Source organism: Notothenia rossii, assembly GCF_949606895.1.
Source record: "Notothenia rossii genome assembly, chromosome: 10".
In the NCBI taxonomy this organism is placed as follows: Eukaryota; Metazoa; Chordata; class Actinopteri; order Perciformes; family Nototheniidae; genus Notothenia; species Notothenia rossii.
Genome location: NC_136908.1, coordinates 58,281,766 through 58,301,763, shown reverse-complemented (window position 1 = coordinate 58,301,763; position 19,998 = coordinate 58,281,766). Strand labels below are relative to the sequence as shown.

Here is a 19,998-nt window from a genome sequence, read left to right as displayed (position 1 = left end):
CTATCCTGTGTTCTATAGGGAGCCAGTGTAAGGCAGCCAGAACAGGAGTAATATGGTCCCTTTTCCTAACTCTGGTTAGTACACGAGCTGCAGCATTTTGAATCAGCTGAAGCCACTTGACTGACTTCTTGGTACACCCTGATAATAAGGAGTTACAATAATCCAGCCTTGAAGTAACAAATGCATGGACTAGTTTCTCTCCATCGTTTTGAGGCAAGATATGCCTGATTTTTGCAATGTTACGTAGATGGAAGTAGGCGGTCCTTGAAATTGATTTTATGTGGGTGTTAAAGGATAAATCCTGATCAAATATAACACCAAGATTCCTTACAGTCTCACTGGAGGCCAAATTAATGCCATCCATAGTTAGTATATCTTTAGATAATTTGTTTCGTAGATTCTTCGGGCCAAGTACAATAACTTCAGTTTTGGTCGTGTTTAACATCAAAAAATGTAAGGTCACCCACGTTTTTAAGTCCTTGAGGCAGTCTTGAATTGTATTTAGATGATTAATTTCATCAGGCTTGATTGATAAATATAGTTGAGTATCATCCGCATAACAATGAAAGTTTACAGAATGATTCCTTATAATATTGCCTAACGGAAGCATATATAATGTGAACAAAATAGGTCCAAGCACTGAGCCCTGTGGCACTCCATGGCTAACTTTGGTTTGCATGGAAGATTCATAGTTGACACGTACAAACTGAGAGCATTCAGATAGATAGGACCTAAACCAGCCTAAAGCAGTTCCCTGTATGCCAACTAAGTGCTCTAGTCTTTGCAATAGGATATCATGGTCGATAGTATAAAATGCAGCACTAAGATCGAGCGATCGAGCAAAACAAGAATAGAGACAAGTCCCTTGTCAGAGGCTATTAGAATGTCATTTGTGACTTTAACCAAAGCTGTCTCTGTGCTATGTTGTGTTCTAAAGCCAGACTGAAAATCTTCAAATAAATCATAGTTTTTTAAGTAATCACACAGCTGTTTTGCGACCGCTTTCTAAATAATTTTAGAGAGGAACGGAAGATTAGAAATAGGTCTATAGTTGGCTAAAACCTCTGGATCGAGGTTGTGCTTTTAAGAGGCGGTTTTATCACTGCTACTTTGAATGATTGTGGAACATAGCAAAGACATATTCATAATATTTAATAAAGAAGCTCTAATTAATGGAAAAACTTCTTTTAACAGCTTAGTTGGAATCGGGTCTAAGATACACGTTGATGGTTTAGAAGAGAGAATCATTGAATTTAATTGTTCAAGGTTTATGGCTGAAAAGCATTCTAGTTTACTATCTAGTGTAATATTAGAACTTACGTTTCCGGGAGCTTTTGATAACACTATACTGGTCAAAGGCAAGAGGTCATTGATTTTGTTTCTAAGAGTAACGATTTTATCGTTAAAAAAGCACATAAAATCATTAGTACTGAGTGCTATTGGAATACAAGGCTCAGTCAAGCTATGGCTCTCTGTCAGCCTGGCTACAGTGCTGAAAAGAAATCTTGCATTATTCTTATTGTCATCTATTAATGAAGAGTAGTAGGCTGCTCTAGCTTTACGCAGTGCTTTCTTATATTCATTGAGAGTAATATGCCAAATTAAACGAGACTCTTCAAGTTTAGTGGAACGCCATATCCTTTCAAGTTGTCTCGACTTTTGCTTTATTTTGCGGGTTTGGGCATTATGCCATGGAGCTAATCTATGTTGTTTTATTTTCTTCTTTTTCAAAGGAGCAACAGAGTCTAATTTTATTCGCAGCGCATCTGTAGCACTATCAACGTCATGATCAATTTGGGGTGGTGTACATTTTGTATAAGTTTCCCTTCCCTACATGCAGACATGCTATCGAGTTAAGTATTGATGGAATCTCTTCCTTAAATGTGGCTATAGCACTAACAGATAGGTTTCTGCTGCAGGAGCTTTTGACTAATGCTTTGTAGTCTAGTAACAGTACTTCAAAAGTTACTAAGAAATGGTCGGATAAAGCAGGATTATGCGGTTCGACTAATAGTTGCTCAATTTCAATACCATAAGTCAGAACAAGGTCGAGAGTGTGATTATAGCAGTGGGTTGGTTTATTTACACTCTGACAGAAACCAACAGAATCCAATATAGAGTTAAATGCAACAGTAAGGCTATTTTTATCATCGTCAACATGAATATTAAAGTCACCTACGATAATTACTTTATCTATTTTAAGTACCAAAGCTGATAAAAACTCAGAGAATTCTGATAAGAATTCTGAATAAGGACCTGGTGCACGGTACACTAACAAATAAGATTGGCTGCAAAATTTTCCAGGTCGGATGCGTAAGACTAAAAACGAGGCTTTCAAAGGAGGTATAATTTAATTTTTGTTTAGTATTGATAAGTAAACTTGAGTCAAAGATTGCTGCAACTCCACCTCCTCGGCCCGTGCCTCGAGCAAAATGAGTATTGATGTGGCTGGGTGGAGTGGCCTCATTTATGCTGACATATTCTTCATGTCTCAACCAAGTTTCAGTGAGACAGCATATATCAATATTATAATCTGATATTAAATCATTTACCAGTATTGCTTTAGATGCTAGAGATCTTATGTTTAAGAGTCCACATTTAATCTTCCTGTTTTGTTGCACTGTAGTAGTTGTTACATTTACTTTTATTAGGTTATTATGTATGACACCTCTATTAGGTTTTACCTTAAATTGTCCTTGGGCAGACACACACAACGTTAATATTGGGTATTTTATCGGGTTCGGGATTCCTATGGATGACTGCCTAGGAGAGAGCGCAGAGAAGCGTGTAAGACTGCGACTCACTACTCGCAGAGAATAATGTGCTCCGACTGATTTAGCAGCAACAATTGTATTATAGCATTTCCACTAATTACATCAGCTGTGCACTGACGGAGAGGACAGACTGAACCTCATCGTTCTCGTCCTCTGTGTACTTCCTTTCTGGGTCAGCTCTACGTTGACTGGAACTGTTGTATTTGTAAAATTGGAAGAAAATTAGGCAGTAACAAAATCAAAATACTTTGTTGGTGCACTTTATTAGGCTGTCATTTCTATAACTATCATTTATATAATTATCTTTTCTGATCATTTTTATATGACTATCTTAAACAAACAAGAACATTCAAGCACTCATAAAAAGTTGTTTTCTATTTAATGACACTTTGCTCACAGCTCTATCACTTCAGTAACTTATTTTCTTACAATGAAATCCATTGTGCACCAAATTTGTTGTCCTTTTTAATGCTACGTGTGCATTTTGATTATTTTTCATACCACTGGGGCAGTCCATTTTCATAAATGTAATATTTCATCAAGGTAGCAAGTGCACACACACACACACACACACACACACACACACACACACACACACACACACACACACACACACACACACACACACACACACACACACACACACACACACACACACACACACACACACACACACACACACACACACACACACACACACACACACACACACACACACACACACACACACACACACACACACACACATGTAATCCAGTTAAAATAGCTATAATATTTAATTCATATGAGAATCATTAAAAGTGCAGTGGTGCCGTGTCCATTATGCATTCCTTTTCTAGCAGGATAAAACAGTCCTCAGATGTGGGAGCTGCACTTTGAAGTGTTGTCTCAGAAGCAGACCAACTCTTACAGGAAGTCCCTGATGTTTAAAACATGGCATGCAGGGGGACTAAAAAAGGTGAGCAGTTGTGGTTTGGCCCAAAGATGAGGCAAAAATGGCCAGCCAGGAATATGGCTAGATCTGATGCACACATCGCACATCAAATAAACAAAAAGCAGACAAATATACACAAGGGTAATGCTGAAATATAACCAGAGATACACACTAACAAAGACAGAGTCGAGAACGATGCTACCTTCAAGTAGCATCGAAATCTTTTGGGCACAGCAGTATAAATAAATCTCTGATCCAGCTAAGTGAGACTGTTGGTTATTATAATGCTTGGTTGTGATGAGAAGTCCTTTCTGCAGAGATCCTGTACACATAGTATCAAGACAGGCATTCTCTATGTAATGAAATCATCCACCATGGACACGTGTGGGACAAATTGCATTTTAACAGTTGAGAGCAGACATTAGCTTATTGTGCAGTACAGTGTTAAACTGACTCCTTAAAAACATCATCTCCACAACTATTAACCATTGTGATTCGATTCGCCTTGTTAAATTTAATTTAAATTCTGGTGTGTTTACAGTGTAAGTGCATACAAAAACATGTTTAGAGCCCTTGGTTATTATTAGCAATAATCAGCTGCAGGAATAAAAGCATTCTGAGGATTCATTCTGATTTCACTCCTGACCTAAAACAGCGATACATATATGATTTTAAAGAGGCCCCTTCATACTTTTTGGGGTTTTCCCTATTCCTGTAGTCGTGTGTTATATAGGTTTATGTGCATGTAAATGGTCTGCAAAGGCTAAAATCACACCCTGGTGTAGTCCTTTGTTTACTTCCGTATCATATTGACATCACTATGTAACTTCTATTGGCTAGCACTCCAACACATTGTAGTTGATACAGTAGAAGGGGCGAGGATGTCTGTAAGCGGTTTACCAATTACAGAGTCGGCCAACTAAACAATCAGAGCAGACTGGGCTCTGGTTTCAGACAGAGGGTGAACAGAGGTGCTGCAGCACAGGCAGTATGACAAGAAAACCTGTTTGAACATTATAGCATTCAAACAACACAAAATACAAATGTGCACCTGAAAATGAGCAGAATAGCAGAATAGGGCCCCTTTAGGTTAACTGAAGCCATATAAACACAGCTGTATTGTGTGTTAGCATTGTTAGCTGTAGTGCTACATCAACACATTTGATTGAACCAAAAATATCAACCATATTGATTTGTTCTGGTAGGATTTTAAAATGTCAACTTTCCCTATTTAATAAGCCATTTGATTGAGCAGATTTGTTTTTATCATCTAGAGTTTGGGACTACAGGTTGATTTCCTCTGATCTGCGTGAAGTTTGCCGTGTCCATTACTTTTCTGAGAGCAATTCTGGAAATGCTTGTATAGCCCTTTTTTGTGGCCTGACAGTAACTAGGACATGATAACAACTCTGTGTGAGTGCAATCTGTGTGTTGGTGTATTTTCTCACACATACACACAGATTACATATCGGTGCGTTTCCCTAGTTGAATGTGAATTTTGATGAGCCTTGCAAGGGAAGTGGGTGTCATGAAGATAACCTGGGAGAATGTGCTGAGTGGGGCTGGATGTTCAGCAGGAAGGAAAGTGTGGTGATCAACAAGCAGGAACTCTCATTCTGTCAACTTATTACCCCCTGCACACGCACACTGCAACCCCCCTAACCGTCATCTGTATTTCTGTCTCTGTCAGGCTTTTTTTCCTGACCAAAAGCATACACACACAGGAAGCGGCCCGTGCGGCTCCCAAATAAGCTGATGTGACATGCCTTCCTTTCCGATATTTCTGCGAAAGCTCAGGAGGGAGGCTGCAGCACCTCTCTTCTTCTTCCTCTTCTTCTCACAGCTGTAGTCGTGACAGTTCATGTTCTTCTGTTAGAAGTGTTGCTGCACTTATGGTTGGAGATGCTGCCACTCTGGGAGCCATGAATCGCTGTTGTGTGGTCAAAGTGATCACCATGACTGAGATACAACTTCTAAAGGTAGGGGGGGGGGGGGCCTCAGAAACAGCACTGGCAAATCAGCTGTGTGTGACTTTGTGTGCAGTTGTTTCTGCTTGCATGAGATAAATCGTCCGAGTTTTATAAAAGCCATGCACTTACAACCAGAATAAGTGAATAGCCACCGTGGAATGCAGATTCTTTGATCCGCTTGCTATCCAAGTCTTATCTTCCCTCGCATTTCACAACCTAGGGTGCGTGGTTACGGATATTTACTGGTCAGCAAAAGCACTGTGAGGATGTCTGAGAAGGTTTATTCTTCTTCCACTTTCATCTTATCTCCGTAAATAGGGATATTTCAGCATTGCGACTGTCAATTTGTCGTAGAATACACACATTTTGCAGAAATGAATCCTGAACCTCCTCTTAGGTTTTGTCCATAATTTGTTCAGCTTGTTAATGTCACCAACACCCAGTGTTTCATCAGTTTTAGGATTTTTCTGAAGTGAAAGAAGAACTTGGGCAAGACTGAAACTGAGTTAGGCAAGAGCTTTCCATTTTCGAAAGGAACACCTGGGAGTGTGCGTGAGAGTCGAGCAGCAATTTCAGTGGGACTAAAGAAATACAAATAGAGGACAAGTATGTACAGATACATATTCTATATTACTACTGGAAAAAACATGTGTGATGCTCTTCACAGTCGAGCATCTGTTTGATTTGATCAACCTGCTGCATTCGTGTTTAGTTAAGATCCCTGCAAGAACACAAATTGTGTTAGTGAAAGAGTTAAGAGAAGATTGATAAATACAGAAAGAGAGGAATAGGCTGAGCGTGTTGAACGAAGGCTTGTGTGGTTCAGGCTTCTTTATTTTACTGGTTTAAAAGTCTCTAATGAGAATAATTAAGTTAGGGAAATGCAGCTGATCTCCTAACCACAGTCAAGTTTGTATATTTTTACTGCAGGAAGGAAGTATGAACGGAAAACCAGACGGCGATTATGGTATTTGTCAAATATTGTGAGATGTAATAAAGCAAACTATGCAAAGGTGCTACAAAATAGGTATTGACTGATTTCATTGCTTATCAGTGGATGGTTGTCTCTAGAGTCAGCAGAAGGTTTGCATGTCAGGGATAACTGTGCAAATGTGTGTAAATTGAGAGTGAACCTGTGACCTCTTCTCGAGCGTAAACCTCTAACACTGCCTGGATTGTTGGAGCAGGTGCAAGTATTGAGAAAGACAAAAATGGTCACAACAATCCCAAACTTGATCCTTGATTGATTAAATTCTTATCGTATTCCGCGCCCCATGTGCACGCTTGGCATTGATAATTTTCAGCATGACCTCTTCACACATACACAGGCCCACCATTGTGGATGTTGGCCTCAGTGACTGAAGAACCATTACCTCTCAAATCTAATCAGATTCCCTTAAGTGGATAACAAGCGTGTCTCCGGCATTTACAGTAGTGAGAAAGCTGAAGTGAAACCAGGACAAACCTCTGTGACACAAAGCAGATGTGACATCCCTGCTGCAGCTATCCATAGTGGAAAGAAATGTTGATTGGCTAACAACTAGCATCTTGTTTGGCCTGGAGAAGACAGATAAGAGCTCTCAGTCACTACTGACAAGTTGGGTATTGTGACTGTTCTTAGTTTGGTGGATGAGCAGTGAATAAGGGCATCCAGTCTAGCTGAGGAAGACAATTTAATGGTGAGTTTACAATTCCACACTTGCTAAGGCTAAAAGTCCCTGTGGTTTAGCTGTGTTGGGCTAACCCTTCAAACAAAACATGTACTCTTGCTAGCAATCTGAAACTGCAACATGCTACTACTTGCTAGCTGGCAACTCAGCAAATGTGTGACGTTTAAGAGATTAATTAACAGACGCTTGGAAATTTAGAAATCGAAATCACGAGCAATAAACTGATTCTTTATTCAATTCCATCTGCGGTTCTATTGAGGAAGCCTTATTTGACCCGATATGAACAGAAGCTAATCGTGGCTAATTGTAGCAAACACAAGGTTTCTATATCTTTCAACAGACACTTCTCCAATTGTTTTACTGTGACTGTAGCATAGTATTTTACCTTACTGTATAGCATTTAGCATGTCACAAAGTAGTTGAACTTGCCTTTCAGCTTAGTTTTGCTTATGCTTTCATTATTGGTGATTTTAGTTTATAAATTAAACTTGGTTTAATGGGATTTTTATGAGTAAGCAATAAACTGATATTACTAAAATATCTACAATGAAACCAGTGAATGATTGAAAAAAAGCTTGGTTAAAAATGGCATTAGAGTTATTTAAATCACCCATTGGGGAACAAGGGTCAATTGTGCTGCCACAACCCCTGGAGCAGGCAGGAGAGGAGGCTGGGAGCTGATCACCGATTGGTCAGTCAGAAAGGAAAGGGCGGTCCTTATGAATTAGTGACAGACGCTAAAGGCAGATATCCTGCAGTGATCAAACCCCGGGTGATCTGACAGTCCAGTGTTTGAAGTGATTATCATGCTACGCAACATAAAGGCTTACCCCCAGCTTTGGGCCTAATTAGTTCACTTAGGACCCTTTATAAGACTTCGGTAGGGGACGGGGAAGTACAGACACTCACTGAGAAGTCAACAGCTCAACAGGATAGCAGCACATCTGGATCCTTAAGGTTGATCTGCTGCTACACCAAAACAAAACAATCTGAAGAAGAGAATGCCACACTTAACTGACTGCAGTTACTTCACGATGCGGGACGCAACCAGAGCTTCAAATGTAAGAATATCAAAATTTAGAAACTTGGTATATTTGGAAATCATGTACCAACGCATTTGTAAGGCTTTTATTACTGGTTTGTAAATGTTGACTGCTGGCTGGTTGTATCTGTTTGTACTTTTGTATATTAATATGATATGAAAGTAAGCAAAAAAGTGTGAATCTTTGTCAACTTTGGAAAACACTTTTGCTATTGAACAAGATTTTCCGTCACAAACAAGTACACTTATATTTAAATACCATACTTCAGAAATGGCCTTCATGGAATCAATCGTACTTCTCATAAAGAAACTTGCTACACATTTAATTACATTTGCTGCAAAAGTGACTAATAATGGGAAACACCAACTATCTCTCTGTTGAATCAGATCATCACAGCCAACAGCTGCTGTAAAAACCGTGTGTGTTCCTAGTAGGCGTTGTTTTGGGAATGCTTGATCAACAGACTTTTGTTTGTTTTTTGCTGCAGGTACAGAGCCACCTGGAGAACTCCAAGTACCAGCTCCACCAGACCCAGAATCAGCAGGTCAAGCAGTACCTGACGTTGGGCTCCAAGCTGTCCTCTTCGACCGGGCAGGGCCACGCTATCCCGCACCCCCACGCCCAGGGCCAGACGCTGGCCACCGTACCCATCATGAGGAACGGACACATGCCCTCCGTGAGCGACGGCAGCAACCCAAACAGCCCCGTTACCCTCCTCAATATGGCCAATCATGACAGCGAGGTGAGTGGAGTGATGGTGGAAACAAAGTGTGTGAATGTGAACTGGGATGTTTCTAAATATATGGAACTGAAATTGAGAAAAAGCCAGGAATGAAATTGCAACAAAGACATTTAACCACAGACTTGGTGACGGGCAAAGTGTCAGTCATCATTTTTGGTAAATGTCGCAACATTCTTGACACGTTTTCCTGTTACCACTCCCTAAATATTTCAGATAAAACCATTTTCTGTTCTGTTTTGCATGCGTCTTAGTTCCTCGATTTAATGTCTGTCATTTAGAGGGATTAATCATGGCAGATTCTTTGTAACCTTTAATATCATTCACAAGCAACCTTTTAAATTCTTTGTCTGGAGTACATCCAAGTAATCATCTAAACAAAGTGATGCCATTATTGATTTCCTTCTCTCTCTGATGTGTTCATCAATCACTTCAGACCGCCTCTGATGAGAGAACCCCTTCAAAGGAAGACAGATCTTCTTTTTCTTTTAAAGCTGCACAACAGTGGAACCCAATCCCAGTAAAGATTAGAGAGCAAAACTCCTGCAGTTTATTTAAATCTAACTTAAAAACATGGTTAGTGGAAAGTCAGCTCTGTCAACACTGACACAATCTGCACTTTACAACGCTCTGTTTGTACATGTGCCTTGACCTGTTGCTATCTGTCTGCTTTGTGAATATGTATTTTAGTTTTTATGTTTTTATGTTTTTATATATGCTTTTATTAGGGATGCACGATATTGGTTTTTTGAAACCGATACCGATACCGATAACTTCCTGCTTCTCAAGAACGATACCGATAACCGATAATAATATAATATATATATATATATATATATTAAATGTACCTGTAGTCTTTTCCTCGTTTTAGCCCTGGGCTCGTCTCTGGCAAACTTCTTGCCTTTTTCAAAAGCCTCGTCGATAGGTAAAAGCCCCGGTGCCTTTGCAGCTGGCTTTGGATTCATCGCTAGTTTAGCAGCGCAGGCGTCTTCGTACGCTTTTAACACACCATCGTAGCCATGGCGATGTTTCAGGTGACTAATCAGGTTGGAAGTATTATAGCTCGTTGCCTTTTTCCCTCCTCGTGGAACTTCTGCATTGCATTTGTTAATACAAATAGCAAGCGAACTATCTAACTCTGAAACTTTGAAATAGTCCCATACTACCGACGACATGTTTGTTTACTGTCCTGGCTTCACGGCCGCACACCATTTACGTCACAGCCAGGCCTGAGTTAGGGAGCGCTGGATTTGGGAAAAACTCCCCTCTTCCTAAACCACTAATACCACAGTACTGGCAAAACGGGAGGAGCCCAGTGAAAAACAAGCGCCCCTCATCCCAATCCACCCACACCGCAGTATTTTTTTCTTTTTTTTTTACCCCAAAAATATATTGTATATTATCGGGGCTATTAATACTTTTATCGGGTTTATCGGGATGACGTCATAATTCCTAATATCAGACCGATAATTATCGTGCACCACTAGCTTTTATCATAATATAAGCATCTCTGTTGAATGTTGTTTTACTGATTGTATTTACCTGTTATTTGAAGTGAATTTTTGTTTTTAGGATGACTTTTAACATCTGTCCAGGGACTACAGACAGCCTGTTGGCTAACTCTGGCGCATTTACAGTAATGTCAATCAATGTGCACTGTCCCTGTCAAATAAATATATAAATAAATACACTACTTTGATAACAGACAGGATTTCCCACCAAAACTGCTAATTAACATAAGACTAGTCGGTGGGGAACTTGTCGGTTATTGGATTAGTCTCTGGACAGTTCCTCCTCTTCCTTGTGTCTATTCTGATGTGTTCTATTTGAATGTTGAGATTTCAAAAGGATCAGACTTACAAACATCACAAGCCTGTCCATGAGTAAACTGAAATGACTGTTTTCTTTTAGTTTCCAATGGATGAAGTTATTGATGACCTAATCAGTCTTGAATCCGGTTTCAATGACGGAGGCTTGGATTGCATGGACTCTAACCTTATGATGCAAAACAATGTAAGTATAAATCCCATCAACATCTACATAGTAACACTTTGAAATGTACGTTTACAATCATTTAGTTTTGTGTGCCTTCTTAGCTCACGTTATTGCAGTTACGCTCAGCGAATGACTTCTGTGTTTTGAAGTTGAATTGGGGACATGAAAGTGAAGTTTCCTCAGTCCAATCTTCTGGGCGCAGGCTTGACTTGCTTGGGAAAAAGGGGACCTGTCTTAGTTTGGGGTCGGATTAAGTCTGGAGATGAGTCAAAGTTCATTGGGGCTTAGCGACATTTCTCACATTACTCAAGAAGACCAACAATGCAGATTAAGTTAAAAAAGAGGATATTTTTGCACATAGGGTAAAAAAGTTGGGACAAAAGAAGACTTTAAATGTATAGTGACTCTCTCACTGCAAGCCCTATCAGTGGCATTCACGGCCAGGAAGGAATTCTAAAACTCTGGGGAAAAAACGTGGGACAAGGGGTCCATTTGGCCGGGGAACATAGCAACACCTGAGCCAAATACAGGGAGAGTTTGTGGGATGGGAACCCTGGGAATCTGGCCTGACTCCCTTAATACAGAGGAAGACAGATTGGTGCACAAAAGACTCATACACCCTGATAAAGTGACACGCAGCCAAACACAACAGATACTGTGACAGAGTAGGAATGAGAGGGGGAGGAAAAGATAATGCTGGGGAGGGGTGAGAGATTTAGTCGGAGAGAGTTACTGAGCCATTGGATTGGGCTAATGCATACACTCCCTATGGGCTTGTTCAGAAATGATACCATGCTTAAATGGATCAATTCATCCTAATTAGTCATACAGTAGGATGCATCAGGTCGTTTCGCCGTGTCAACACATCCAGGAACAGAGACGGGAGAGGGACTGAAGTGATTGCAAAAGGAGTAGAATTGTTGCAATCTCTCACTTTGATAAGCACTTGTGTCCCCTCCTCCTCCTCCTCCTCTTCTCCTCCAATCTTAGTGAGATAATGAGAAAGACGCAAACTAAACCAACTGCCGATATCTGACATGTCTGCGGTTCCTTCCGTTTGGTTTCTTCTGCTTCCCATCTGCGACGTGCCATGCAGCCCTTATCACGTTCACCAGTCTGGCAGTCAGATTTGACACACAAGTCTTGGATACAATTGGCTGTGCGCATCGTGGAATGCATGGTGGCTTCTGTAGCCTGTTCCCATAAATACACAAATGCGAATTAGACACACATGTGTGTCAGCACGCTATATCTTGACATCTCCCCAGTCCGTGAAAAGACGCCATTATCGCAGGACCGATGCACGCTTTCCCAGACGAGAAGGGACCCGTAGGAAAACAGTTTTGCCTCTGTTCGAGCAGTTGACCTAGCTAGCCTTTTCATCCAATGGGAGGCTATTTTCAACACAGAGGACATCTCTGTGTGAGGAGCACTTTCAAGTGGAGGGGTTTTGAAAAGGGTGAAAGGCTGGCATTAGCAGATCAAGGCACGAAGTCTGGACAAACCAAACCTCAGACGGCTGTAAGCCTCGGTTGGAGGTTAGGCTTAGATGGGGTAACGCTGGAGGACAACCTTTCATTGACCTGGTTCCAGAAAGGTTAAGTTCTTGTTAGTCTTTTTTCACTCTTTGTTATACAAGATGAGCACGCGATCTGTCCTGCTGAGGGAGACATGTGGGTACTACAACCCCCTGCTGGGAGGGCCAGAGCCAGAGGCCTGGGGGCTGACAACCTTTCTCTGATCCCTTCTCTTGTCATTTTATGTCAATGACAAACAAAGCCACACAGCAGCTAAAAACAACTATTTGTGCTGTGGCTTTTGTTAAGAGTGTGAAATGCAAATTCTTTTAAATTACATGACATGTTACTTAGACACTTTTATCCAAAGCGACGTACATACTCAATACTGTGGGCAATCCCCACAGGAGCAATTTGGGGTGAAGTGTCTCAGGGACACAACGACATGCTGACTGCAGTGGGGTTTGAACCTGTGCTCCCCTGAGCCCAACGCTCTATCCACTGCGCCACACGCCTCCACATGCGTTCCCCTGTGACTGACCACTTATCTTTCTCTCCCCCCCTCTCCTCTGTCCTATAGGTGTCCCTCAGTGGCAGCATGCTGGATCTCTATGGGGGTGAACAAGGTATGAACGCCCCTAATGAGTCCCCCATCTAACCCCAGAAAGCTCACTGTAGAAAAGGAATACTCAGGTATGAAATCATGCCATAGCTTTAACCTAAGAACAAAGCATTTAATATCATGCTCACATTGATGATCGAGTTAAAAACACACATTTTGCTTGTTGGTTTTAGACATTTAGGAAACAAATAAAGGCATATTTCTTATAAATGTGCTGCAAAGTAAGGCAAAAGTGTTCATTATTTCTAAAACCCAGTCCAATTGCATGTGTCAGACAAATGTCGATTTGTGTCCTGTATTTTTTGAGAAACAGAGCCCTTTTTTTTTTTCCAATCGTTCCACTAATAGACTGCAGAAAGAAACGTGTAGACTTTTTGTCACAGTGCAAAAAAAATAAAAAATACTAACAAAGGGCCCTTTAAGACATTTCTTATTAATGTCATGCATCAAGCAAAGCAGCCTAATTGATTTAGGAAATATAAAGGATGCCCGAAGAACCCTTTACTCTCCACGGGTAAATAAGTAAATTGCCATCTGTTACGTGTGAGCGTGGGCAGAGAGGGCAATTGGCTGTTACACAGACTTTAAATTGTCCTGATTGAATCAACAGAGACAAATTGGGAAATCCAACCTCAGGTCCCCAATTATGTAATTTGGAAGAATGTCAATACAAATATGGATGCACTGGCATTTTTGTCCCTCATCCAGTGTATGGAATTTGCCAAAGTGTCCCAATTACGGTAGTTAAAAAACTGATCCCCATTTTTGCGTCCACAATGAGCTTCAGACATGCTGGACGGGATATATTGGGCTTATTCAGTGTGTGTGTGAGTGTGAGTGTGTGTGTGTGTGTGTGTGTGTGTGTGTGTGTGTGTGTGTGTGTGTGTGTGTGTGTGTGTGTGTGTGTGTGTGTGTGTGTGTGTGTGTGTGTGTGTGTGTGTGTGTGTGTGTGTGTGTGTGTGTGTGTGTGTGTGTGTGTGTCTCTGTCTGTCTGTCTGTCTGTCTGTCTGTCTGTCTGTCTGTCTGTCTGTCTGTCTGTCTGTCTGTCTGTCTGTCTGTCTGTCTGTCTGTCTGTGTGTCTGTGTGTCTGTGTGTCTGTGTGTCTGTCTGTCTGTCTGTCTGTCTGTCTGTCTGTCTGTCTGTGTGTGTGTGTGTGTGTGTGTGTAAGGAGGGCAAACTAGTGTCCGGGTTGTGGGCTAATGAACGGGAATTCCACATTTCTGGCTGACCCTGCCCCTGAACTCTCTCAAAACAACTGATCGTGTGTCTCCTGACTGGACCTTTTGTGGCGTTTTGCGCTCTTACGTTTTCTAAATCAGTGTGCGTTGCTAATACATTTGTTCCCCTTCTCTCGACAGAACTCGACACAAGAGGGATGGCCAAAGAGAGACAGAAAAAAAACAACCATAATCTGAGTAAGTGTCTGCCGCCGCCTTTCAACTCCCTCACAGTATATCATCTTAAATTACTTATGGCTAGCCTTTAGCGCAGCAGAACACAATGTCTTAACTAACTTTTTATTCTTCTGCTTGTTCAGTCGAAAGACGGAGAAGATATAACATCAACTACAGGATCAAGGAGCTTGGGACGCTCATACCAAAGTCAAATGACCCGTACGTTTTTATTTTATTATTAATTATTCATTATACTTAACAGAATGTACTTGGTTTGTCTTGTGTGTCATGTTTTGCTTTTTGTATTGAGACAAAAAAGAGTCGGGACCCCCCTTGAAAAAAATAAATAAAATGTCTATATAAGTTGCACAATCTGAATGTATTTATTGAAACATCAACCCTTCTTTTGCTGCATTTGTCATGGAAATAACTGCAAGACCATTTTCTGGCGAGGAAGAGCATATTCAATTCAGAGCACAAGGACATTTTAAACGTTGTTCATTGAATTCAAATGAGTACTCAAGCACATTTCAGTCATATTTCAAGGGCGCACTTGAACTTCCATTGTAGTCGAAGCTCCACGAGCTGTAACTCCTCTCGCTGGGTCCCGGCAGTTCAGCGCAAAGCATGAATGATGAGGAAAGGGGGTCAAATGCAAAGAAGCAGGCCAAGCCGTTTGGAATCAAAGTTTGAAGCACAATTGGAACATGGAGATGGAGTGTGGCGCTGAATTGAAATCCACCTGCCATCTTTCCACAAATTGAACTTTGCTTTAAATTTAAATGGAAGGTTACCGTTGTCATCGCGCCATTAACACGAGATAAAGGAGATTATTAACGCTGATCACACCAACCTCTCATTCCTTTGGAAAGGACAATTTTACTACAGCTCCCCTTTACTTAAAAGGAAGCAATAATATCTGCAAAAGAACGACTTGCACTCGAGCACCTCGAGTCCAATACTCCATTTTCTCCTCCGTCTTCCTACTTAGCACTCACCTATTTTTACTCGAGGATTAATTTTACCGAACAAGGAGGTACGAGAATGGACTTTCCACATAGCTACTTAACTATTCTATTAAAATTCCCATTCCCATGTAATGTCCAAGGATGAATAATTGCCCCATGTAAATCACCTTTTCTTATTCATATCATAAAAGCCGAAAAAACCTCTGTGTTAAAACTTTTCCCCCCAGTTTCTTTCTTTTCTTTTTTAACGGAGGATATTCTGCCGACATCAGGGGGTTCTGAATTAAAGGTTATCTTTTACATTTCTCCTTTCTGCAGAGACATGCGCTGGAACAAAGGCACCATCCTGAAGGCCTCGGTGGAGTACATAAAGTGGCTGCAGAAGGAGCAGCAGCACGCTCGGGAGCTGGAGAGCCGTCAGAAGAAGCTGGAGCAAGCCAACAGGAGACTTCTGCTGAGGATCCAGGTGAGAACAAGGAACGGTCTACAAATCGGCATTTAGTTCACATCTTAAGAATCAAAAGTAGATTAAAGGTTACCTATTATGCAAAATCACCCTTTCCATGTCTTTTGTACTTAAATAAATTTCCCCTCTGTGTAAAAAGATTCTGAAAGTTTCAGCAAAACATATTCACTCTCTTTTTTGTCCTGATCCATTTATATAAAAATCTGCCTGAAAACGAGATTTTGGCCACTTTTTAATGTCATATCGATTTTTTGGCTTGTAACCATTAGCCAATCACCAACCAAGGTAACTTAGTGCCCCGGGACTTATGCACTAAGTACAGATCGCGTTCACACCGGAGTACTTTTTCCCTGAGGGAAGATTACGCAAATGAGCCGCTGGCGTCACTTCTTCTTCTTCTGCTTTGGGTTTACTGGCAGGCCACAAACAACTTCACGGCGTATACTGTCACCCGAAATCCCCGGCCGGAAGTCCCCGGAGTTGGGGGCTGGCTTCAGTAGAAGCTGCTGGGACTCCCGAGTAAATCGCTAGAACGCCGACACCTCCTCATCACTCCACCGCTCCCATGTTTTTTTTTGTGTTGCCATAAGTTATTCTCTCTCCGTTGGTGCGCTGGGCTAATGCTAATGCTAATAATGCTAATTCCAGCAAATACAATGGCGGCCTCAAAAAACTTTTCAGAGTTTTACGGGGCGTGGTTTGCAATTCGCCCAGCCAATAGAAATGTGTACTTTTTTGTTACCATCTCTCTAGCAGGCACTAAAAATGGGGGTAAAAGTTCCCGGCACTAAGTACTCTTTTTGGTATGAATGCGACATCAGGGGTACTAACGGAACTAAACGGGAAAAGTACGGGGGAAAAGTACTCCGGTGTGAACGCGCCTATGGTGTTCTTTTTAACCAAATATCTCTCAGAGGGCCGTGGGGAGTGGCTCCTTATTTTCATCTAAAGTAACAGACAGATAATCAGCACTTTGGAAACAGGGCTGAAACAGAGGGGATTATGGGTAATGCTGCAATGATCTGTTTGGTGTTTGGAGCCAAACACTTCAGAGACATGTTCTGTATATATCTGAGACCTATAATATATTGATGAAAAACAGTATAATAGGAGACCTTTAAATCAATGACATTAGCTAGGATATGCTGGGTTTGCTAATAATGGATTATGACAGACACCAGAGTTCTTCCTAAGAATTATGACTTTACTGAAACCCACTGATGTCTTATTATCGATCTATTTTAAGCAGCTTCCTCCTGGCTTGTTTTATTATGCCAAAGATGAGTTTGGTAAAGACAGAGGACTCATTCGGACAATCCACCTGACGCATTCATCCCTAATTTCCACCTCCAAAGCTTTACAACCCCCCCAAAACACCCTCCTGCTGCTGTTTACATGAGAGGGTCCTTCCACTCACCCCATCCCTTAATGCTCAGTGCTAATTACCCAATAAATAAACACAATAAACCCAGCACTTTTCAGTGGGAAATAACCATATGCCAATGATGGGAAGAACACAACATCTGTTATCATCTTTAAAGATGACCAAGTTGTCTGAGAAATAGTGACCACAACTGACGTCAAAAGGACAACAAACAAAGGTCAAACAGGGTATTGGATGAGTAGTTGGTGTGTGGGAGTGTGATAAATATCCAAAGTGTGGGTGGAATAAGGTGGGGGAATTTTCTCAACACTAGAACATATTTAAATGATCTCTTACTCATGGTTTCTTTTCCCTTTACTTTCCAGGAACTTGAGATCCAAGCACGAGCACATGGCCTCCTAAACATGGCTTCAGCGTTGGGGACGGTGGAGCTGTCCTCTCACCTCCTGAAGCAGCAGCAGCAGCAGCAGACGTCTCCCCAGGCCCAACAGCCCCAGCAGCCCCAGCAGCCCCCCATTTACCAGGAGGACCCTAACAGCGACTACCTCCAGAGGCTAGGGGGTCTTCCTGCCACCATCCCCAGTGCCGCCGGGCCCCAGGACCACATCCACATCCAGGGCGCAGACGGCTGCCCCACCTTCTCCGACCCACTGTCCCACTTCACAGACTTCTTCAGCTCCACACTGAAGGAGGAGCACCAGCTGGACGAGATCCTGATGGACGACCCCCTGTCCCCGTTCGGCACAGACCCCCTCCTCTCCGCCGGATCACCGGGAGCCGGGTCCAAAGACAGCAGCCGCCAGAGCAGCTTCAGCTCTGGGGAGGACGAAGAACTATAGGTGCCTCTCTCCAGGAACTCTCTTCACTGCTGTAATCCCCAGTGGGAAAGGCCATTTAAAGACAATACTGACCTCTCACTGGGTCCTTTAAAGGTCACCTATCATGCTATTTTTAGGCAATAGCATAGGTCTCAGATATATCTTTTTTTTTTTTAAATATGTCTATGAAGTGTTTTGGTCAAACAGATCACCCATTCTAGCCATGCCTCATATCCATCTATTTCACTTCCTGTTACAAAAGTGCTTATTCTGGGTATAAACAGGTCTCTCTTGAGAATGAGACCCTGTGTCTCAATGAGATTTCCACCTGTATAAATAAAGGCTAAACATTTTTATTTTTTTTAACTGAAAAATAAAATAAAATAAGAGGGGGCGGGGCTTATGCCGGCTCATGTGGAACCTGGCAGATACTGTCTAAAATGCTGTGGTGATGAAACACAAGGATTATTAGATCAAGGATTATCTCTGAAACAGTATGGAGCTCAAAGGCTTTCTCTCTTGCCGGTTATACCACAAGGTGAGTTCCTTTTTATATCCTGCTTCTTCACACACATGCTCTCCAGTACAGGTGAGTGTTAGCGATGCTAATGTAAACACTGACCATATTACATCCAAAACAGTCGGGCTGCTCCTGTTCCTCCATCAGCTCTTTTTTTGATACTTTGTACAGACAATGTTTCTCTGCCTCCCACATAGAGCGGGAACAGACTCACAAGAAAAAGGGAGACATGTATCAGCCTTTAATGTAAATAACTACTTTTTTTAAAAACACTGTGGTAGCTGTACACTGTAAATATGCAAAGTAATCACTGGAAAACCTGTCCTTTAAAAACAAAAATACCACTGCTTCACAAAAGGATTGGAAAACAGTTGCATATGTGCCTTATCATTATCGTCTTGTATGGATGTACTCACCACGATGCCTAACCTTTGTTAGTCTTTCGTCTGTGTCTTTTCAGTGTTTTTGTTAAATAATGTATTTATATGTGTTTTAATCCATGTATTCTCGAAAAATATATATATTATTATCTGACATGTTATCTTTTTTATTCTTAGTAGGGGTGGGAAAAATATAATAAACTGCTTTTTTTGTTAGACATGATTTTGACTTCCTGTTGTCATCTCACAGAAGAAATAATATACTTGAGGCGTGTATTAACACACCCTCGATACAAAATACACACAACATACGGACATTGTTATACCAAAATACTACATGAACTCCACTTCAAAGGAGAAGAAAATAAATAATAATAGTGATAATAAGAAAAAAAGGAAGTAGAAAAGTCTAGATTTTGAAAAAAGCATTATTACAGTATTTTACTAAATCATACAATACAATCAATGTTTTATTCAAAAACACTACATGGACTCCACTTCAAAGGAGAACAAAATGTAACTAATGAAAATTTAAATAATAACACGAATAATAATACTTTATACTATAATATTAGAGTTTTAAAAAATAAATAAAGATAATAATAATATTGAAAGAAGAAGAAAGAAGAAATGTCTAGAATTCGAAAAAGCATTATTATGTTATATTATTACAGTAGTTTGTGTTCTACTTTGAATGGAAGATCTTTTTCTCGCACAGTCTTTGAAAAACATACAATACATTTTTAGCATTGTACAAATGAGCCACATCTCTCTCTCGCTCTCTTTGCTGAATGTAAACTCAAC

The 19,998-nt window shown here is 41.0% G+C and overlaps 1 protein-coding gene across 3 annotated transcripts; it reads left to right on the top strand.

Annotated features, from left to right (window-relative positions):
• The first annotated feature begins 5,421 nt into the window (after positions 1 to 5,421).
• Positions 5,422 to 19,417, top strand: tfec (transcription factor EC). Of its 3 annotated transcripts, none has more exons than XM_079655496.1 (8): positions 5,422 to 5,687; positions 8,879 to 9,133; positions 11,042 to 11,143; positions 13,223 to 13,268; positions 14,623 to 14,679; positions 14,802 to 14,877; positions 15,945 to 16,092; positions 17,842 to 19,417. In XM_079655496.1, the coding sequence occupies exons 1-8, from the start codon at positions 5,601 to 5,603 to the stop codon at positions 18,313 to 18,315; spliced, it is 1,245 nt and encodes a 414-aa protein (XP_079511622.1). In that variant the 5' UTR covers positions 5,422 to 5,600; the 3' UTR covers positions 18,316 to 19,417. The 3 variants fall into 3 exon arrangements, with proteins under 3 accessions (XP_079511622.1, XP_079511624.1, XP_079511623.1); XM_079655498.1 differs by lacking the exon at positions 5,422 to 5,687 and adding an exon at positions 7,152 to 7,357; XM_079655497.1 differs by lacking the exon at positions 5,422 to 5,687 and adding an exon at positions 8,054 to 8,409.
• Positions 19,418 to 19,998: the final 581 nt, after the last annotated feature.